Source organism: Apteryx rowi, unplaced genomic scaffold (assembly GCF_003343035.1).
Source record: "Apteryx rowi isolate R43461 unplaced genomic scaffold, aptRow1 scaffold_32, whole genome shotgun sequence".
Taxonomy (NCBI): domain Eukaryota; kingdom Metazoa; phylum Chordata; class Aves; order Apterygiformes; family Apterygidae; genus Apteryx; species Apteryx rowi.
Window position 1 is genome coordinate 2,823,361 of NW_020449641.1, and position 23,357 is coordinate 2,846,717.

The following is a 23,357-nucleotide window of genomic DNA, read 5'->3' on the forward strand; positions in this document are numbered from 1 at the left end:
CCAGGTAAAGCTTTTTACACTAGGTGTTAAGTTGATGAAGATAGCAACATAGATATGTTTAGCTTATTATCGTGTCATGCATAACTGTTAGCAAATGACTAAAAGCTGAACAGATTATTACGATCTAAGTAGTAGCTTATGGATTAGCAGTTAAAATAATAATGCCCAGTTTTCATAGGCCTATTTATCTCTGGATCTCTATTTGGACAATGAAACTGGCCACTTAGGATCAGATCCAAAAAAGTACTTTATATCTAACTTCCCTTTAGGTGCCTGCACTCTGACTGAAATCAAAGGAAGACTGGGCCATGAAATACCTTTGCAGTAGATCTGGCATTTTCTTGTAATTTCTGTTTTCTCATCTAGCTCCATCATGCTCAGATTCACAACAGGTTTGGGGAGGAGAGGAGAAGGAAATTTAAGTTATTTTCTTATTAACTGTAATGCTTTAAAAAAAAAAAGAGAGAAGAAAAGAAAACGTTTATTTTAAAAAGCAGCATGTTGGAGCTGGGGGAAGAGTTCTGTTGGGAAGTTCCCCTTTGGCTGAAATCAACCGGCAAAGGCAAAGGCTTGTTCCCAGAATGGTGGTGAGGGTGCGGTGATGGTGTGTTTGACAAATAAGGACATAAGCAAAGAGCCTTTTGCCACGTTGGCTTGTGCTCAGTTTAAGAGGAGGAAAAAAAAAAAACCAACACAACTGAAAAAAATCCTGGACGGGAAGAAAAATGAAATCACTGTTTGTCAAAAGGAAATAGATAAATCTGGGAGGGAGAAAGGGTTTTATTTTTATTTTTTATTTTTTTTTGACTTCTAGTTTCTAAAAAGGAATTCTGAACAGGCCAAGGAAAGCAAAAGTGGAAAAAAAACTCTCCATAAGAATCCTCTCAAAATGCCCCATTCCGTTCATTTAGAGGGACCCTTGCTTACAGCATTGATGGTTTCTTCTTTCAGCGTCAGGCAGGAGCGTTCAGGGATGAGAGCGTGCGGGGAGACGCAGGGACGCTAGACCGTGACCTGTGTCCTGTCGCGAGGCAAACTGGCGCTCGCTTAGCGCACGAAGCAGGGGACATCTTGATAGCCAAATTCCAGAGGCTTCATCCCTCCACTAGCCTTGGTGGCCTTCTGGCTGGCTGCCCCAGGTTTGAAATAGCCAGTTCTCCTAAAATTACAGGTTCAAGCCCCGGAGCAGCCTGCTTAGCGCTGTGTCGGTCTGCAGCAGATAAGCTGCCTGTGACATTGCTTGGGGTTGGAGCATACCTTGGGAGGTCTGCGTGAGCCCTGGCTGCTCTGCGTGGCATCTCGTAAGAGGAGGGTTTCACTCAGACCTTCAGAAGGTGCTTTACAGGCTTGGCTCTGGCAAATGAGCGCCTGGCAGGTTGTTCTTCTACCTGCTCATCCTGCAGCAGCACTGGTGGCTTCACCAAAGAACACCCTTAGAGCAAGGTTACAGTATAGATTAGTGAATTTTGATAGCCCACTGCAAACACCCTGCACGTCGGCTGTGACTCGGGGGTGCTGGGTGTGTGGGATGCCCTGCAGAGACAGGGGCTTGCTGCCGTTCCTGCAGCTTTCCAGAGCCTGCGGCCACTCCAGGTGTGTTTCGTATCAGGGCAGGCCCTGGCAGCACAGAGCAGATGTGACCCTCAGCTACAGACCTGCGAAGGGGCACCTTAGGAAAACATACTTTTCCAAATCACCGCTAATTATCCACAGGTGCTGTGTCTACAATATGGATCTGATTTTAATTTGGGACCCTAGATGCTACTGTAACACAGAGAGGAGAAAATTGCATCCAGCCAGGGGATCATCGCTTTCCCAGCAGCTCCTGGCTGCTACCAGTGCGTGCGTTATTGACAGACCACAAAACGCTTTGTGAAAGAAATGCCAGTCTCTCCCTGGTAAGGAATTTGAAGCAGGGCAAGTGATTTGCCCAGCTGACCAGCRGCAGAGTGAAAATAGTACCCGGGTCTCCTGTATCCCAGAACAATTCTCCRTTTGCCTCATTATTGTAAATACCGCTAATTAGCGAATAAACACCGTCAGTTGCCGAGACCAGAAAAAATTTGCGATATAACAAAGAAGAGGTGCAGAAGTGGTTTAGGATGGGGTTTAGAATGAAGAGACAAGCAGACTTTATTTTAATGGCTGCATGAAGTGTAAAATAAAATAGACTTTAATATACCGGGTCCCCRGGCACTCCATCATAAGCACCTATGTGCAGAGGGGTTGCAGAGCTGTTCAGTGTGTGGGTGACGAACTATTTCCACGTTTAGGTCTGTTGTCGCCGCAGGCCAGGTTGGCACCTGCCATTTGATTGATCTCTTGCGGCACGCAGGAGACCAGCGGAGGGCTGAGCAGGGCAGGTCTGCTTTGACAAGGGATTTGGAGAGGAGAAGTGCTGAAATGTGGCCTGAAGGCGAATACGCCGTCCTCTGGGAGACCGCTTAGAAGAGACCCGGCTCTTCTCCCTGAGGCTCGCTCTCAGGAGGGAGTGAGAAGGTGTTGATAGATGTGAGCTGAGAGCGCCTTATCCTTTTAAGCACCGGAGGTTGCTAGGCATTTTGCTGCCTGACTTCCTCCGGGCGAATGTTAGGGTTGTTGCCTCTCCGTGGGCTGTGACTCATCGGCTAAGCAAGCAGACAGATCCGCGAAGGAACTTTTTGGGGGCCTTGGGTGCGTGTATTGACAAATTGTTGGGGAAAGAAAAAGCGTGATTTTTGCCAACAGGGGGTGCTGCTTTAAATAGCGCATCTCCCGCGCCGCAGTTTGGAAGCGCTGCCGGGCTCTGGTTTTTCTGTAAATCGCCTTCCTTGTAACGTTTGGAGAAGCTGAAAAGGCCGAAGAGAGCAGAACATGTGTTCAGCCTCCCTCTAGTGCTAGATTTTGTTAATCATCAGGACTGTTGGCCTGGGCTTAGGTGCTCRCTAGCAAAGAGCATCCGTAATGCCACGGCGCTCGTCTCACTGACGAGAGGGCTGCCGCATTCCCGGCACTGAGCAGCAGCTCTCGGTGATTCTGCAGATAACGCTGTGGTCTGTGTGCGTGGCTCTCAGTTTGCAAGCCTGCTTGGGCAGATTTCTGAGACTCCTAACCTGATTTATTAAAATCCATGTCGTAAGCAACTGCCTCTTATCTAAATGAAGCCATGTCCAACAGTATAAATAAATTACCTGGTAATGTTAACCTTCTTACTCAAATCTTGGCTTTATTGGAATGCTTTTGATGTGTCTGCCTTCCTCTGGCTTTCTCAGTGTTTGAGAAACAGGAGTCTGCCTTGTTCCGAATTAGGCTCAAACAAATAATGTGTACGCGCTCTGCATGTTTAAATGCTCGCAGGCTCTCTGTGCAGGTCAATGTGTTCGGTCTGTAGCTGGAGTTTCTAGGCACTAAGGTAAGAAAAATCAGTAATACAAAGTGTATATGGTGATGAATATTTAGATGCATGATATATAAAATGCATATGTTTGCATGTGTATGTATATATTTTTATATATGCATATATAGGAAATGCATAGYGAGAGGGGATGTAACGCAAACCTCCATGTTATCGGGGAACAAKCAAGCACATTTTGTCCCCGCTGCTTTTTATCCCTTTCTGTGGGTAGCATGACCAGTAAATCCAGGATCACAAGAGAAAAGGAACACTGAGCATTTCTTTCAGTCAGCTCTTGATGCAACCCATCTTATACGCATGTTTGTTTTACAATGCCAAACCACATTCTATTTTAAATCTTTAATGAACCTCTGTTCCCATCTATGCAAGTTTCCAGTCCTTACTCTCTTCAGAATAAACAAAGATGCTTATTATAAACCACAAATTTTACTGAAAGGGTAAACTGGAAAAGTTTTAATTGTACAACGTAAGCCTGCCATTCATCTCTCTGCTTGGCTATTAATATCTTGGCAATGTTATAACATAATACAGCCTTTAATAGCTAAACCTCTCGGCAAGGACTACAAAGGAAGCAAGGATCCAGAAAGTTAACTATTCTTATTATTGTCGTCATGGTTATTACTTTATTATTTAATGTATTTGTTATGTTATTGTTTAATGTAGTAACAGCATATGCAAAATGTGGGAGGTCATGTACTCGTTAATGCTGATGCGTTCTTTGGGAGCAGAATTGTTACTGAGCCTGTGAAACCCATTGGGAGGTGGAACAGAAGTGGCTTTTGATAAGCTGGCAAACTAATGGTAATGAGGTGAGGGAACAGGGTTAGCAGGATAAAACAAAAGCAAATGCAGATCATACAGGTCATACGTGAATAAGGGTATGGAACCATCCAAAAATTGTAACAGGAAAAAGAAAGGTCAGAGATACTGTTGATTGTGATGCTCGGAGATCGTTAAGCTAAAATGAACCCAAGCGAAGACCCAAGGCAGTGTAATGCACATGTGCTCCTTGGGTGCAAACAGCATGGCTGTGTCCCCCGGTGCTGTGCTGAGTTACAAGCCCTGGTGGACACATCCTGCCTTGTGTGGGTACCTCTCTTCCTGGTATGCCGTCGCGCTTCTGGTGCTGGAGCCAGGTTCGGTGCCCACAACTGCAGAGARGTTAATCCGTAACCTGGATTATCCACCCATGGGTAATAGAGACTTGAACGTGGCAAGTAATAGGGGAGGCGTGGAGAGAGTGCAGAGAAAGCAGACCGTTTTCTCCTGTCAGACAGAGACAATACTGGCCTGTGACAGACAAAAGGAAGTAACAACATCACTGTATCCAAAGTAGACTTATTTAAGCAGATGGAAAAAAGAAGATGTGAAGATGTGGGMATTCTCCCATCGAAGCAGATGAGCTAACTGATGGAAGAGAGTGAGATAACACGATCAGTATTAAAGATATTTCCATTCTTATTTCTGAGTACTRTTTAAATTTTCTGGTGCATTAGGAGGTCCCAGGAGAAATCTCTCTCAAGACCACTTGCTTCATGTCAAATCCTGGGTAGCCCCTGTGGCATTAGGGAATTCTAACGCAGCAGCGAGACTGAGACGAACAGTCTGTCAGTCACAGTAGCCAAGAATAATTGTAAAAATTGTAGCAGAGAGAAAGTATTGTGCCTTTTCTATGAAGCTGACTGGAATTGGAAGATGTGGTTAAGAGGACCAGGTCTTTTGATGAAGTTTGGACACGATGGTAGGCTGGGACATTGCAGAGAGCAGGAAGTTGGAGAGAATGGGATTCCTGCCTTGGTTTTGATGCTTTAAGTACTGCGATACTGTGTGGTAATGAATTAAATTTTGATCGAACAAGAGGAAAGGAGATACAGAAGTACTAATTAGAGAATCTGGTTGTYTGTCTAAATTCAGTTTTACAGCTCCCAGAGCAGTTCAAAGAGTAAGGCAAATTTTGTCCTATTTGTTGCTGGAAATTTTGTCTAGCGGTAATGACACATTATAGAAAAGATGGGAATGCATCTAAACTCCAAGAATTGAATCAGCTCAAATGCATGTTCCCTCTCTACTTTTTAGTTTCCATTCCATGGTTGAAGAAAAACAAAGCTTTGACCCTTGCTTGCCGTGACGGGCGGTTTTGTTGTCAGAAAGWGTTGGCTTTGCAAAGAGTGTGCAGCACAGTGACTGAGCAAGCTGAGTGATGGTAGAAATGCCAATGAGAAATGTTGTTGTAGCCAGAGTTAGAGGAATTTTTTCTAGGACAGAAGGGCATGCATGATTTTAAATGTCTGCTGCTATTAAATTCAGTCTTTGCAGAGCCATTCCCCACAATTGTATTTTTCAGTTTTGATTTACTAATGAAAATGTAGCAAGTTGATTAGCTTTAATGCACAAAGAACACATAAGAATGAGAGTGTCTGGAAAACATCATATAACATTTTCAGGCTTTTGTTTTTAGTTGTGTGAGAAAAAAAAACAACAGAAAGGTTTGGGCCAAGCTATAGCAACTCCAAGTGTTGCTTAAGACAGCAAGTGACAGCTCTGTCACAGGTGCCGTGTAAGCTTTCTCTCCTTCAGCCATCCTGATCCACAGCTCCTTCCCTCTCTGCCTCATCCTTCCTGCGTGACTGTTTTCCCATGGACACGGCCTCGYGTCCTGTTGTCTCAGGTCTAGCTTTCATGTTCAGCTCTGCTCATTCCTGACTTGTTCTCCCCTTCCTATCCCTACGGCTGGGTCTGCAAATTCCCTTTCTCCTGCCTTGCAATGTACTTCTATGTCTTCCCTGAACATTTAGCTGCTGAGGCCAGCCCAAGGGCTGTGGCACCAGCATTTCCCTCAGCTCTGGGTAAGGCTCCTGTCTGAGAGCMGGGAGCAGGATTCGGTAGATGCTAATACTGGCTAAGCGTCTTAAAAAAATTTAGGTAGAGAATATGCTTTCTGTGCTGAAGTAAATCCCATTTGGCTTCTATGGTTGTATTGGCTCTAAGCAGAAGTAGAGTTAAAAGATATTTTCCTGAGGCCTAATGTGTACTGGGGACACTGCGATTTCTGATGCACAGCTGCTTTCAGACATGAATTCTTACTGAAAAGCAGCAACTTGCATTCATTTATCTACATTTGGACGGTACCAAAATAAACCTCAGAGCTCATCTGAAAAGGATCTACATACTGGGAATTCTCTTAGCAGAGTTTTATTGTGGGTTTCTGGGCAGTGCAGATTACTTGTTGTTCAGAGCTGTGTGTAGTTCGGATCCATTTTCTTTGTCTGACGTTCTCACTCAGGAAATGTTTAGAAGGMGAGGTGTCCAGACAGGGAATTTGGTGTTTAGAAAAAGAAAGAAAGAAAACCCATCAATCCAAATCAAATACTAGACACATGCCTTCCCTTCAAGGATGCAAGATAAAAGTGGGCTCAAAGGTTTGGAAATGGGGATTGCAGACTTCTTGAAGGCAAGGTCCTTCCTCGCTGAATCAGTCCTGTGGGGTCTGCTCAGCTGAGACTTTCCTGCCTTATAGATGACAGCAGGCGATGCCTTCTAATGCAGCGCTGGGCTTCCTTCCCAGAAATTCATGTACTGCGGTGGACCCCAGATTTTCCTCTTCTCAGTTTTTAGAGACATATACTAGATTTTTAACCTGACTCAGTTCTGAGAAAGAAGCCAAACCCAAGCCACTGACTTTCATGTAGTTCTATACCTCCATTTTTGTGAAATGTTGCCAAGCTCTCTGGGAGACTCTTGAATCCTTGCAAACTTTTTGGCGTGTATGCCTTCCTCTTAAGCAAAACAAACAAACAAATTCAGAAATATGTTATATGTTTAACTTCTGCATTTGGAGCTTATTCAGGCTGTGAAGATTGACTAGCCAATTTTAATATTTTTTTGTGTTGATTTCATAATAGCTTCACAGCCCTTGTTCAGRAATGCTTTCTCAAATTCAGAGAAGCTTGACTGTGTGCTTAAACTTCATTAAAGTTGATAGAACTTAAGCACACATGTAAAATTAAGCATATGCTTATGTTTTATGCAGTCTTTTTGCAGGTGACACAAGCAGCTGCGTATGGGTTTCCAACATGTGATTAAATTCCAAAAGGAGTTTTTAAAAACAGTTTTAGTCAACCTTAATTTTCTGAAATTGGTAGCTTTAACAAAACCTATCTTTTTTGATTAAAATTGCCTGAGATGTGTCCCTTTTTAAAAGCTCTTCATTTAACTGTCACAATATAGTCTTGTGTGGGAAAGARTTTGTTAATGTAAATTTAATTTCCAGTTAAAGCGGTACAAACACAAAGTGATGTCGACAGATCTTTATGAATGCAGCAGCGCCTTTACTTTCTCCCCTCTATAGATTCGGGGCCAGGCAGAGCCGTTAAATTGTCAGCTGTGCCCTTCTGAATATCGCAGATCAGAAGACTTCAGCCAGGCACATGCAGAGAGACCAAAGGCATCTAGTCTTGATCCACAGGTATCAAGAGATGGAGAAAACCTGGAAGTTTGTTCTAGTAGTTAATTACCTGCAGTATTACACATAACTGAATACCTCTTTTATTTTCCAATAGAATTTGTCTGGCTTCAGCTTCCAGCTACTGTATGTTATTCTATTTTGCTAGATGGGGCAATCTGCTCTCTGGCATTTTCATTCTGTGAAGCTGTTTATATATTGCTGTCAAGCTGCTATTCAGTCTCCTTTATGATAAGTGAAACCAACTGAGCTCTCGGTGCCTCTCATTGTCAGCTGGTTTGGCTTTTTGGGGGAGTCTCTCAAATTTTTAAAATGCTCACTCCTGAACTGGGCACAGTGTTTCAGTGTTAGTCTCACCAMAAGCATGGAAAGAAGTAAAATTGCTAAGCGTCAGCTCTGCACATTAGTTGTTTCAGGATCACATGATGGGGAAGGAGATTGTTTGGTGTTTTTCCCCTATGGAATAGGAAAAATCTGCTGTTAGAAGTAGTTTTCCCTGGTATGGCTTCCATTCTGATAGCATTTTGTGGAAAGCCATCCAACCTAAATCCTGTCAAACGTTATATGTGTTTCTTTTCTTGGTCCTTACCATTTTCAGCCTGCTCTTATTTGACAGGGCAGCTCACTTAAAAGTTTTGAAGAAGAGTTTCATGAGTTGTTACAATAATAATGAATAGGAAACAAAATGAAATGTCAAAACAGTTGGGGAATATTGCAAGAGTGTTCTCACCTGTCTTCTCGTGGCTGTTCAGTTCATTAAGGCAATACCTTGGACAGCAGATGAGTGTTAGGTGTGTGTAATTCGTGGCTTGTCATGAATGAACATTGACATGTCCTGCGCAGTTAGAGGCATCCTCCTCTTCCCTGTTCTCTTACACTAGGAGAAGAAAGAGGAAAGCTGCAATTTGGCCAGGATGTGGAAGTTAAGAGTCTTTGCTCTTGGAAATTGCCATGGGATCATTTATAAATGTAACTTTCATGCAATAAGAGTCAGTGGAAAGGCCTTCGTTTATTGTAGTTGACACTTAATGAGCTATTTGGTTTCTGTATTGATTAAACTTTGTAACTATGTTGGGGTAATTGGTTACTCTTTGGTTGTGGTTCCTATTGGAGGCAGATGATGAAATATCCAATATCTCCTTTTAGTTTTCATTTTTTCTGCAAGCAGCAATACTCTGCAGGGAACATCAGCTCTGCTTGATGGCTAATTAAACATTAATTTGTGACGATATTGGAGCAGATTTTAGGTTGGCGGGGGAGTGGGCAAAGAAAGGGGAAACTTTTAACAGTCGCCATAATTATCAATAATGAGTCCTAATGTAATTGCATTAATTAAAAGAAAAAGGATAGCTGCTGTAAAGTTAGTTACAGTCAGTGAAAGTCATGCTGGGTCAGAAGGATTTCATGGCCAACTATTCTTGCTCTGTGAATAGAAAAGTAGCACTGTCCTGCAGAAGACGTAAAGAAAAAAATGATATATTCCATTTTCTATTGTATATTCTGCTGATGAACAAGAACGTTTCACTAATTCAATTTAATTCCCAAGGACGAGTGATTTAACTCCACCCGGAGAATATTAAATTGCCTTAATGGAAAAATAAACTGGTTTTATTCTCCCCCTTCTCTCCCCATCTTCCCAACTCAGTTTTCAAATAACTTTATGTGCCTCCTTAGTTTATTAATACAGTTCTCATCTTGCTGCTGATTTTGCATCTGGTAGCACTTAACGCACAAAAGATTCCCGAAGCTTTTGATCAGACATGTTAAGTAAAGTACCAGGACCGTCGGGTCTGTTGCTCTGGCAGATGCCGGCTCATGGGACTCCTCCTCTCTCTTCATCCCTGGGCTGTTCCTTATCAAACTCAGCCTGTTGCTTTCGTGTGCTTGAGGATCGCGATGCCTCTTCCTTCTGCACCGGCTGGCCGCAGTACAAAGATCCTTCAGCTGACTGAATGATGTTTCCTGCTTTGCTGTGTCTTTTAATGTCACAGTTTTGGAAAGCTGCATTTAGCCAATCTTAAAACCTTCAGGACTCCCTACCATGAGCAAAACCCTATGGTTGGAAACCCCCCAAAAGCCATGTGAGGGTTTGAAACCTGCGGTAGAGATGTCGGGACCTCTGCATGCTTTGGGTGCTTTGCAGAGTGCGGTTGGGCTGCAAGGCGACTCTGTTGGGTGCATCGACCTGCTTGCTGCGTCCTCCTCCTCAGCACGTTTCCTCTGCTCCATCCTGGGCTTGCGCAGGGCAGCAGGACGGGGAGTGCTGTGTGTCTCCTTGCTTGCCGCGCTATTGCCTGTGTCCTGTCACTGCCCCCGGGGAGATCTGCTGCTGGCCCCAGGCTGGTGCTTTGGCAGAGTGTGCCCGGTGYGTGGAACCCATCTCCTGAACCTCCACGATGAAACGTCCTCCTTTGTGGTGTCATCTCGCTCATCAGATACCTCAGCCTGCTTCTCCAGAGCCAAATCTTTTGTGGTCTTGAAAGCAGGTCTGGGTAAACCGTGCACATTTGTGGCAAAAGACCCCCTTTCCCTGATGTTAGGTGCAGGAGCTGTTTGGGAGGGAAGGTGGTCCTGGGCTCTGACCTGGCACTGCCATGCCCCTCTGCTCTGGTGGTGTCATCCCCAGCGCCAGGCTGAGGTGCTGGCTCAGGATCTGGGTCTCATCTTTGGGTGTGCAGGGGGCAATGGCTTATTAAGTGCTCATGCACAGCCTCTGGCCGGTGGTTCGAATCCGTCCCCTGGTTGTGTGAACGCAGGCTGGTTTTGCAGTAAAATTGTAGTGGAGCTTTGGCGGCATGGGTGGCAGTTTTCTCCCTTTCCGATGATGTGCTGTCAGGGCTGGGACGTCAAATGCAGAGATGAAATGCTTTCTGAGGAGCTGGTTTGGCCCAGTGGATTAGTGTCTTTGTCTGGCAGCCAGAAGGAGCTTTGTGGCGTTTCAGACTTACTCTGCTTAGTGTTCTCTGGTACTCACTGCTCCCCCTCTACCCGTTTTCCCTTTCCAGGTCTGGTTTCTAGTAGACAATAAGCTCCTTGGGACAGAGATGTTTTCTAACTATTCATGTGAGCAGTGCCTGTCAGACTGATTTCTACGGAAATACAAAGACTTTATTGTAATACAGATTCATAATGGCAACAAAATATTTTTCCCCTTTCTCTCTCTCAGAAAAATAAAAGGAAGAGGACTTTTTAGCAGTCCTGCTGCTGACCATGCCTTGGTCAGGCTAATGCATGTAATGCAGGCAGTGCCGAAAGGCAAAACCTCTCATTTGAAGTTGATCTTTCCATGACTCTCCCTGGCAGTCTCTCCCGTAAGAGCTGTTGTCTCTGTTACTCCATGACCAGAGATCTCTGAGAAGCTCCTAACGGAGTGTCTAGCTGGCACTTGGAGGAGGAAGGCTGTGTGGGGAGGAAGAGATTGCTCTCCTTGGCGTGTGTCCCAGGAGGCTGAATGCATTCCGCTGGATTTTCTATCATCTCGGCTGCAAGGAGGAAAGAAGGGGGTTTCCAGGCGTTGGTCTGAACCCCAGTGCTGTGGTGATGATCAGTTATTAACCTGCAGAGACTGACATATACTCACTGGCAAAAGAAGTGACGCTGGCTGGTGTCAGCGGGCAGATACAATGCACAAGTGGAGGCTTCATATAAATGCAAATGTCTGTAAAGAGCCAAACTGGGTCAGATCAGCAGTGGTCAGGAGGAAGTATCCAGGGAAAAATATGAGAGGGTAAGGAGAAGCATGGAATAATATATATTTTTATATATTATATATATTTCTTGATGGAGTTTTCTTCCATATCTTTCTCCAGCTGCTTTTGGAATCCATGTAAACTTGCAAAAACCACAGCATTTTGCAGTAAGGGGTTCCACCACTTAACAGCATGTTGTGTGAAGAAATACCTGCCCCATTTTCTTTGTTTCRATAGCTTCTAGTTTCATGCTTTCTTCTTCTATTACCTGCTTTCTCTATTTCTTTATTATTATTATTTGTCCTTTTTTTAAGCTCCTCCACCACTGTAAGGTTATAAATTGGTTGTTAAGATATAGCAAGATGTCTCTCAGCAATGCTTAGCAAATAACTTTTTTGTCAATATGTTCATTTGCTCCAGCTATGATCCCAAGCAGTTCTTTGCAACACCCCGTTTCTTCAGAGATGAGACCACTTAATCCTCACAGAACCCACTACTATTTACATTTTTTGTGGGTGGAGAAACTGATTTTGGGACTATGGCTAGACCAAATGTGTACCACAGCTCTTGGACTGAGCTGAGCTTGGACCTCAGGAACATGGCACCCTTTACTGTACTCTGCACTGTTGGTGGTTAGCACTCCCCTGCGCCTTGCATGGCTGCATCTCTGTCTCCTGAAGTTTGCTGCAGCACAGTTGCTGATGCGAACTCTGCCAAGGGACAGAGTTGGCACATTTTTGGCATTTGGCACGGTTTTTGGCTATTCTTGGAACAGTAAGGGAGGCCAATGTTCAGTGGATGGTTGGCATCCCTCCCTGCTCTTTATGCCCTGCTAGGAAGTATTTCCAGGTAAGCCCACCTGCTCATGGGGAGATCTTCAGAAGTGGCCAGAGTTGTGGAAGTGTCGCTCAGTTAGATGACAGCAGCATTAGAGTGATACAGAATGACATCTTTGGACAATCCACTTCTAACTTTTCRAGTGTTGTTCTTTTGTCCAGCTAATATGCAGCAACATAAACCAGGTAAAACTATTCCGTGACTTAAAAAAAGAAAGAGCAGGGGAAAAAATAAATCAAATACTAACTTCCCTTTAGCTTTTATCCTTGATGTCATCAAAAGACTAAAAAGGATGTTTCAGGCCTGCCTTGAGCCTGATGGAACAGCAGGGAAGTTCTTTTCTATTAGATCCTTGATAGAATCATGTGTGCTGAAATCACTGCAGTCACATCTGCTGAAATCTTCCATCATTTCAGATTTGTTTCAAAAGACTCAATCTCCCTGTTTTTAAAGGGCATGACTACATTTCCAGCCCTTCCCTGATGCCTGGAACAGCACTTTTGCATCAAGTCCAAGCATCTTGGATCCCCCCCACCCCCCGCCCCCAGTGCTGTAGTCAGCTCTTGTCTCCATGTGCGTGCTTGGTGGGGCAGCCTCTTTGAACTGTTTTGATTCATATTAGGGAATTTGAAACAAAATGTTTGCGCTTGTCTGTAGGTTCAGGGGAGAATAGATCACAGCAACTTATCTTCTGGATGCTTCATTTTTCTGATATATGCCCTTAAGGATGCATCTTTTTTGCCACTGCAGTGTCTTTTTGCACTTTAGAGGGCTTTTGTGACCTTGGAAAGAAGTCTGGGAAATTCTACCGCAAGAGAGACAGGGTAACAAGGGTGTGTGTTTGAAAAGGATCTTGCCTCTGGCAGTCATATTGTTGGAGAAAGTGCAAAGAAAAAAAAAATTAAACACAAACTCCAGCCTGGAGTGTATCAAGACTGAATCACTTTTCTTCCTGGTTAAAATTTCTCACAGTCTCTTCTTGTATGTAAAGTGGATGCCATTGAAATCAAACATCCTTCCCCTCTTCTTCGCCCCAGCTAAAATAGAAAATAAGAGCCCCATCCTTCTTTTTTTGTCTGTGGCTCTGTCTAAACCCAGTGCCTGAGGCCACAGAGTAGAAAGAGATGCAAACTCCTTGTTTGGAGAGCTGTTTCATTTGCTCTTTGTACCACCTCAGTCTCTATCCAAGGATCTCCAGAGCCTGCAGAGAGTTTCAAACTGTTGGTGGGGGTTGCGACCTGGCAGAAGCAGGCAGCAGGTGGAGGTCTGCAAAGGATAAAAGGTAGGAAAAATGGAAGGAGGTTTTGCAAGTGCCAAATGCCATGTTGTCTCTTTGCCAGATTAGCCTAGTCTGGCTTCATCCTGTCCCCAAGGGATCTAAACCCTCAGCAGGTTGCCCTGTAGCTGCTTGGATTTTAGGAGGTACAAGTGGGTGTGAAGTGACAAGCTAAAGGAGCTGAATTCTGTGAAACCAATGGCCAGTTACATCTGCCAAGAATTTACCAGCTCTGCTACCTTGTGTGTGTCTCAGTGAGGTTTGCTAGAGCAAAATACAAGGAAGTCTTTCAGGGCACAAGTCCTTATCTACTGTCTACCTTCTCACAACTCAAGTTTTGCCTCGATGCCCCTCTTCCTCACTCTGCTGCTTAGTCCTTTCTTTCCCGCCATGGCACCATCACTGCCTTTGCTGCAAAGTGCTCTCCCATGCCATGCACTGCTACCTTTCCATCCCTGCTTTTCCCCACTCTTGGATGTCACAGACCAGAGAGCTCCCCAAGCATCGCACTCTCCCAGTGAAACCTCTGTACTTGGGGGGCCCCCCAGCCCRTTTATTTCCAGTCATTAGCTATGACCTTTCTTGTCTCCGTGGTGTTTATCTCCATTCTTCCACATGCGAATTATGAGGTTTTCTGTAACCTGTGACTGCAAAGGAGGCATTGGGACCCCTGTTGCATGCAGGGCCCATGGAGTAGGGTGTAGGGAAGACCTTCTATCCTCCTTGTGTGCTCTTCAGTTTGGATTCTGCTTCCTTCCCTTCTTTCCTTTCTGGTTGTCTGCTTAGGAAAGCACAGGCCAGGGTCAGTGTGGCAAGGCAAGTGTACAGGTGTAACTGTCTAAAGTGTTGTGACAGTTCATGAACGGAGATCTGTGGGGGAAGACATGGAATGAGTGCATCTTCCCTACTAAACCAGTGCTGGAGCCCTAGGAGATACTGCAGCAGGTACTCCGCTTGTCAGTATTACAGGGAGACGTGCCATTACCCTCAGGTCGGGAGTGGATTTCTCACCTGCAACTGACCTGAAGACTGGCAGATATTGTTGGGTGAGGGAGCCGAGTCACGGAACTCAGACTAAGCGGCAAGTGGCAAGGCTCCCAGACACGGCTGATGCTTCCATACAAAAAGCAAGATCAAGAGAGTGTGAAGTTTGGATGGTGAAGCAGTCCAGAGCCAGTTAATGCCAGAAGGAAGGTTACATGTCTAGCCTTGGCTCTGCTGTCTTGGACATGTCTGTACGTATATGATAGCATTGCATTTCCCAATACGTTCCTGTGTACAGCTCAGAGGATGAACTGGCTGCAGCACTCATGAAACATGCTCAGCTCAACCTATGTCAGGCCAGACTTGAGCAAGGCCAAGAAGGGTGGGGAGGAGGTTGATCTTGATGCTGGAAAACTGCACTGCAGAGTGCAAAATCCTGATGCTCTTAAAATGTTGAGGCATTTGGCTGTTGAATTGAATTGGTGGAATTCGTACCCTGTGACTCTAGAGTCACTTTTAGCAACWCCACTGGGCATGGACATGAGTCCCCGCAGGGGCCTGGAAACCAACCTGGCAGCCCAGGACACGTGCATCTCGCCCTTGTCCCAAGGGCCTACTGACTGCCCCAAGCTGCAACACTGCGTGGAGGTGAACAGGGCATGGAGAGGGGGAAACAGAGACTGAGAGCAGAGAAGAAAAGAGACACAAGGGATTGGGAGAGGATGGACAGGAGAATAAAGGAGAGGAAGTTGTGTCTGGGTAGGGAAAGGAATTTGGGTCAGGGAAGAGGAACTTGGAAGGGCATGTGGGAGCCAGTTTCTCCCAGTCTTTTTRAACCTGCTGCAAGGAGCTGGCTTGGACACATGACAAATGTTCTAATTCCTCTTCTGTAGCTTACAAAGTGTGATTAAAGCAGGTAATCTAGGATGGCCTCTAGGGAAATCAATGTGCTTTTTGTGTCTCTAGCCCAGTGAATGGCCTGATAGCCTTTTTAGCACAGTGAGCTAAACTTTGAGGTGCCTGCATTGAGATGCTGCATGTTCTGAAAATGAATATCCCTTGGGGTAGYGARGGGCGACCTGTGACACTGACTGGTRCTGGGTGATAGGATTAGCAAAATTAAAGTTGGTTTCGTCAGAACAGTGTGGGTTGACAGGGCTCAGCAATRCCTTACTGTCACAGCTGCTCCGAGCTGCACACCAGGAATTTGGGACGGCCAAACAAGCCAAGTGGTGAAACTCTGCAGTTTTTCTCTTTTTTGCCTTGCAGCAGGGACTGAGCCAGGGGATAGGACTGTAGGAGTTGCAGAAATTCACGTGAGTGGATATTCCCTGGCATGAGTAATTTGTTGGACTGAGTAGGCTCATGTTTGCTTTTTCTCAAACTCACATTGGTCAGGCCAGAAATAGCATCCTTTTTCTTTTTAAACCCATTTTTCCGTATTCTTCTGGCTGAAGGGAAGGGTGCACAAGTGACATGTCTGTAACAATACGGTAAATCCAGGCAGAAATAGAATAAGCAGTTCTTTCTGGTTCCGGTTTCTATGTTTGCTAAGTCCGGGGCTTAACCAGTCTGGGTTCCTCAGAATAGAACCGTGTCTGCGCTAACCTGTTGTGTCTTGGGACCTAGGGCTTGGGTTTTGTTCCAGAATAATACCATAAAACTTTTATAGCAAAGTCATGATGGAGAGCATGAGAAGAGAAATTGTTTAACCCTCTCTTACTAAAGTTAGTATTGCAAATTCTTCTCTTGTTTCCACACGCAACAAACCTCTCAGTTGAAACTGGAGCACTGCATGCAGAGAAGTGTGAGATTCATGGAGCTGGGGAAGAGGAAGCAAGGAGAAATCTGCCTTTGCGAGAATTGCCATTTCTCTGATGTACTAAAAGTCCAGTCCTGTCCCAATAGGCCCTTACAAACATCGGTAGCATTATTTTGTTGGCACTGGCATACTGCATTGTGTCTAACCTTTGCAGAATTGGGCTCTTAATCTATGTTGATTATATTTTAATTGAATAAATAAATCTTTTACAGATCCCAGAATCAATAGAGATGTTTCCATGCTTTTTTATTTTATTTTTCTAGGTTTCCTAAGGACATTTAACTTTTACAACCTTACAACTTGTTCTGCAGCATTTGCGAGTCAGCTATTGCATAATCGTTCTGGGGAATGAGAACCTGGGCATAATGTGGCACGGAAATGCAAAGAAGCTGAAATGAAATTGGATGATCTTCTTATGTACCACTGTCTTATCTCTCCAGGGTCAGCACAGTCCCACACCCAGGGTACTAAAACCTCAGTTTCATGGTCTCTGGTTTTATTCCTGGCTCTGCCAGTGGCTTGCTGCGCAGTTTATCACCTCATATGTTGGGGCCTTGGGTGCCCTCCACATCTCTCCCCACTTCCAGGATGGCTTTTGACTGCTTAGCTTAAAAATTTTTAGGAGTGGAGAAATCTCAGTTTCTGTGTGTGGGCTGTGTTTAGCACCGTGATGGAGAAATCTGTGGCTGCCCTGTAGTTATTGTAGGCCAATAATTGGAGAATGGAGAAGAACCAAACAAAGGCAATGAAGTGCATTAATAGTGAAAACGAAATTGGACTTTTTCAGATTAAAAAATACAAGTACCTACAACTAGGCAGGAGTAATGATCTGGAGTGATTCTTGTGAAAAGTATTTCTTTCCTGAAAAATAGTTTGGCTGGAAAATTTTTGACTGGCTCTACAATAAAAATAGGCAAAAAAATTGGGTTTATAAGTAGTTTCTAACTTGACTCTCAGCCTTTTAAATGATGTGTTCTTGCATAAAGCGTACTGGAGATTTCATTTTTGTGTTAGTCAAGCCAAATTTATTGTAATCCTATAAGATTTAATAATCATTAGGAACTAATGAATGCCTTAGCACGTATAAGCTTGACAGATCAGAGCCTGCTGGCTTTGCATAGGCTGTCTCTCTTTGACCAACTTGCCATTTATGTGTCGGATTGATGACTGGGGCGTTTGTAAAACAGGTAATGATCTAGCGCTCCTGAAATGAAATTTAAATAAAAACTATCTGGAGCAGTCAGTGAGCTAAAGGGAAAGACTAGTTTTTGGCTTGGAAAATGGAAGTAACTTGGTGACATGAAGGCAAACAGAGCTGGGTTGTCTGTGGGGAAGTGCTGGTATAGTCTGAAGAGGCATTATGGTTGAAATTAGGTGAGTTGTTATATAATTCTTCAGTATTCACTTTTATTATTGTAGCAGTCGAGCTGAAAGTGAGCTCTTCTGTACTGAGCTCTGCAGGTGCACACAGAGGAATTTGCAGATAAGACAGATGTGGAAGGGCACAAGACAAATACTAACTATGACTCAGGTTCAGAAAAGATTTAAATGTGCAATATTTCACATGGCTCAGGAAGTCCTGCTCCTGCGCTTGCCACAAGCATGGGCTGGGACAAGTTGTGCAGCACCTATGCCACAGCTGGTGTGGGGCCTTAGTGGCTGGCGCGAGGCGCAACGCTGAGCCGGCTCAGAGCGTGGCAGCTACAGCCTCTGCAAATGCAGGACCCTGGGCGCAGCGGTGCTGTTGGATCACTCTGGGCTGCTCGGAGAGGAGAGGTGTGCTGGGGCACACACAGTTCTCATTCCTGCTGAAGTTCCCTAATTTCCAAGCCATGGAAAATTTTGAAGAGGAAGGTGTTTTCCTTGCTTTACGCACTGTAGCTGTGTTGGTTGGGATGTACAGCATGGAGTTCTTCCCTGGAAGCTTTGGACTGAGTTGTTTTTTCAGAAACGAAGAACGTGAAGGACTCCTCTTTTAAAACAGTTATTCTAGATTGTAATGCAGCCCTCTAACAATAGCTTGGGGATGGCACACTCTCCTGGGATGCTGGGATCTGGGGTTTTGCTCTTTGCTTGGGTAGGCAGGGTGGTGGTTGTTAAAATTCATGTCTCTCCCCTTCAAGTGAATGCCCCTATCAGCCTGGGTCTAAGTGGGGCTGGGACATTTTGAAAACAGAGAGAATGGAAGATGCATTGAATCGAAAGGGTCTTGAACGTAGGCTAGTGGCCACTCTGGAGGAGGACCTTCCTGCATAATACCCCTCTTCCCAAGGGGTTATTTTGTCACTACTTATTGCAAATAGTGCCCTTCACCTTGAGTCAGCTAGGGATGAACCAGGGATGAAAAAAAAATAATTTTTTGCTCCTCCTTGGAACTCATTTTCTAGATGGAAACTGTGAAGAAGTGTCGAATTGGACAGGTACCCCAGCTTCATTAAAAATAATAATAGGTGCAGGTGGCTAGTCACTGGCCACTGAGGCTTGCAGCTCTGCTCTGTCTGTGCTTCCTCTTGGATGGGGACTTGGCAGAAAAGATGCTTTCAGAATCCAGGTATTCAAATCTGTCCCCTAACTCAGACTGCCCAGCCAGATTTCGTGCTAAAATACAGCTTTTCCAGCTGTGGAGACTGTGGTTATCCTACCCACTCACCTCCACAGCACAAGTTTCCTAATCCTCAAAGTAAACTTAACACAGTAGCATCATTGTGGGAAATGTGTGAAGAAAACCCCCAAAGCAGCCTAAATCCTTGTGTGTTGGAGGTTTTCTGCTCATCCCAGATTATGGAGGCAGCTATAGCATTTCAACATGTTTGTCCATGCAAGCTGAGAGATATTCCTGGGGCATGTCAGCAGCTCCATTTGAGGACTGTTGGAAACCATGTGCCAGGCCAAGTGGTTTGAATAACTGGAACTCTTTTTCCTTTAAGGTGAATCCTGGCGGCAAGACCCTTGAAGAGAGACGATCCAGTTTAGATGCAGAAATTGATTCTCTGACCAGCATCCTGGCTGACTTAGAAAGCAGCTCTCCTTACAAGCCTCGGTCTCAACAGGTTAGTGGCGCATTGCGTAAACTGAGAGTGGGAAACAGGCCAGCATTGACTGCTGGAGTCAATTTGCTAACCATTTGGTATTTGTTGCGAGCAGGCGTGCCAGTTTGTCCTGATAGCATCCAGATGTGGCTGTCAATGGGAAGGAGGGAGCAGCCGCTCCAAAGGAGGCACCAGTTCAAAAGCTGTAGTACCGCTGAGCAAAGGGTCTCTGATCGCAATTGCTAGATTGCTGCAGAGATTGTTGGAAAAAAAATACTTCCAAAAAATGGCATTTCGTTCTCCCCAAGTTTTGTCAACAATAGCTCGTGAATTAAAACCTGCTCGATTCACAAGTACTTTTACACATTTTCTTTGTTAACTTTTATCTGTCACGCTGCTAGAATGATCCAGATATCTGCATCTCAAGTTGTTTTCTTTTGTTTTTGTTGTCTAATCGGTGGCGATGAAGTGGCTTGGATCATAGCTCAGCTGTCAGAGTGGTTGGTAACGCAGGAAGGCAGATTGGAATTCCACTTATTCTTCTGTGTCTAGACAAGGACTGTTGGGGTGACAGGAGCTCAGCTCATTTTTGTCACTAATGTAGGTAATACTTGAGTAGAGCTATTTAAATTCTGGTAAGGTGTCATCTTTTTGTTGTATGAAACAGTGACACCTCAGTGGCACTTTAAAAAGGGCAATTCATGAGATCTTTACATTCATCCCAAATGTGTTTGTGCCCGGTTGTGCAGCTACTTCACTTCCCTTTCTCAAGAGTAGTCTCATTTGTTATACATATATGTGTTCGTAGGTATGCACGCAGCTCTATGCGTATGTCGTCTTCATCTGACCAATATCAGCTCTGATTAAAGCCTCAAAGGTTAAAAGAATTGGAAAAGCAAGTTGAATGATACTGTGTGCATCCATTATCCCTATGGGCCATCTCTCTAGTTTTTGGCTCTTTTTGTTCTTTTCATTGTTACGTTTGTTTTGGGCAGTTGAGAAACAATACTTTCTGAGCAGAACTGAAATAGCGATCAGAGATCATTTACGTTTGCTCATGTTTAAGTATGTGAATGTTGACTTAGCAAAAATGGAGTTCTATCAGATCTGTATTCCAGCCCAGGTGTCCGTCTGCAAGCAGAGGCTCTGGCATCTTGACCTGTGTGAATCCCTTGCTTTCTGCAGAGACCTCCTAATAAACCTCTTTTTCATTCTAGCTGCATGTACACAGTTCTTGCATAAACTTACAGACCTTTTAAACAGTCTGATTTGGGTCAGTCAGTCAAAAAAAACAGTAGCAACATAAACCGGATATGATTTGGTCCTTTTCCCAATGGATTTTTGTTGTTGCAATAAATGAGACAAGTTTTAACAGTGATTGTGCTCATGTACTGTATCAAATAATCTGCATTCGTTTGTGTTTGTGTGGGCCAAACATACAAATGCACACTGTTATTGAGAAAGGCTTTATAGGATCAAAACACTGTGAGAGAGTTAACTGGAAGTGATTTGTCCTATTCATTTTTATTTGCTGTGCCTGCATAGTCAGCTACCGTGTCTTAGAGACATGTAACTTCTGAAACCACTTCACATAGCTTTTGCAATTGTCTGACAGTACTGCTGACTTTCTCCTCATATTTCCCTTTTTGAGATCTGGAATTGGGTGAGTAAAATGTTTTTTTGCTTTATTTTGTACTTGTAATATATCTATAAAAAATCACAGAGTTCAATTACAAAGTTCTGTAGGCTTATTTGAGTTTCTGTAGAATCAGAAGGCATAGCCCAAGTTGCTCTGGATTTGATCTGACTTTTTAAGTGCAGCAACGTCCAGGATCATGTGTGCTGCCTGGCACATGCATTTGTTTATGTGGTTTTTTGCCTGCAGTTCTGGTGGGGACTACAAAGATTTGTCCCCCTGAGCCCAGGAATGTCAGGATGAGATTCCCTAGTGTGTTTCTTACAATAGCTACTGTGGACAAAAAAAGCGGAATTTCAGATCTGGGACCAAATGCCACTTTTCTTCATTCAGTTTGTCAGACTTTTCAATATTTATTGGTTAACATAATTATGTCTCATGAAAAGTATGATTACGGCAACTATTAACTATAGCCGTTAGAAAAAGCAAATGTCAGAGCTGAATGTGTCATCTGCTGTAATTAAAAAGTACTGAAACAAGTCCTTGAAGGGTGGAACTAGAATGCAAAGCTTTGATATTTATCTTTGTTTGATCTGTACTAGGTATTAAAACTGATGAGTCATTTGATGGTCTTATAGTAGGATAATAGATTAGGCTGCAAATTGTGAGGTACTTACTCAGAACATCAGCGCATTTATTGGATTACACCTTAGCTGACCTTCCCAAATTTATCAGGATAATGGCTGCAGATAGAAAAATAGAGTTACGGCTTGTTTTTAGAGAAGACTTTTCCAGTTGTGCTTACGGAGTTAAAGCATTATAATAATTTTATTGGCATACCTTGCCCTTGTGGATACTCGTGTTCTGGAATAAGAGAAATTTTATTGATCTGTTTCTTTTTTTTATTTTATCTTAAAATAGTTTAAAAGCAGCATAAACTAAACTGTAAAATAGTCCTCGCGTACTGGAGTAGGTGTTATACTGGGATAATGACAAGCAGTTTATTTAACATGCCCTACCTTGGTCAGCATACATTTACACACAGACAAGCTCTTGCAATACTCTGCATGAGTTTAGGATTCCAGTGAGAGACAGTCCAGTGGGAGGTGGACCCAAAGCAGAGGGATTATTCCCTGGACAGTAGTTTTGGAAAGTCCATAATACTTTTCAGAATGAGGGATGTTGTTAACCCTTGACATTTCCCCGTGGCCAGCAGACCTGCCGTTAAAGACACTGATGAGTGACCATCCCTAGACTATCTGGGGTGGCATACCTGGGCCTCTCTCAGGTAGTGTTTTGCCACTATTGCAGACATGAGCTGGCATATAAATACGAAGCAGAGGAGCACTTCTTGTGTGCCAGACAGGAAATAAGGACATTGCCATGAGCTAAAATTGGCCACCGCTAACAGGGAGCAAGGAGAGAGTTTTGACACCTGGGATCAACAGTGCCAAGATGGTACCTGGTGTTCTTGCCTTCTTCAGGGCAGGGGAGCATGGGAGCGCCAATCTGTAGTATTGATGGAAGGTTCACCCAGGTCCCGTTAGATGCTTCCTGTGTCTTGGGCAGAGGCGGGAGGATGCCGTTGTCCTGCAAAGCTGTGTGCTGCCCTCTCCTCTGAAGTGATGAGGGAGAAAAGCATTTTCTCGGCATAGATCTTTCATAGAGCAGAAAAGATCCTTCCTCCCCACAGTGGATGTCGGCCTTATGGCAGCTTTGTCTGGAAGAAGTCCCGCTTTGAGTCTGCATAGTCCGGTACCTCAGCATGAGTCAACCCTGACATCGCTGAAGCTCAAAGTGAAAGATTATCTCAGGCTTCGTTTCTAATTAGTTCTTGTCTCTGGATTGAGGCAGTTGTCACGAGAGGCCTCTGCAGGGGAGGCTTTCTAGGCATTGATAGTTTACTTCATATTGGCCATCAACAACGCGTGGGTGAGAAGCAGCTTTCGGTCATCATCACCTCAGCCCCAAGCAGAGCCCATGACTTACAAGTGAAAGTCTCTCTGACTGAGTCACAGAAGCGGCCAAAAGTAATTAAAATACTGGGGTTTTCTTTCAGAATTGCACATAGCAAAAACAGCAGAAAATCACAAGACTAAGTTGTCATCTTTAGCTGCAACACAGCAGTGTCTAAGGATGTTTTCTGTCGTGCGTGCTGGAAGGAGAGAGACCACGTTTCACAAATTTTTCTGGAGCTGAAGTTTTAGAAAGGACACAACAGCAATCGA

At 44.2% G+C, this 23,357-nt stretch overlaps 1 protein-coding gene across 21 annotated transcripts in view; it reads left to right on the forward strand.

Annotated features, from left to right (window-relative positions):
* LPP (LIM domain containing preferred translocation partner in lipoma) overlaps positions 1 to 23,357 on the forward strand; it is a 369,106-nt gene that overhangs the window by 176,592 nt on the left and 169,157 nt on the right. For 20 of the 21 annotated variants that reach the window (XM_026070809.1, XM_026070806.1, XM_026070811.1 and 17 more), the window contains one exon: positions 19,392 to 19,514. In XM_026070809.1, coding sequence (XP_025926594.1) covers positions 19,392 to 19,514 — 123 coding nt within the window. Of the gene's footprint in view, positions 1 to 16,792; positions 16,929 to 19,391; positions 19,515 to 23,357 lie in introns of those variants that run through there. The other variant, XM_026070826.1, reaches the window with a different exon arrangement.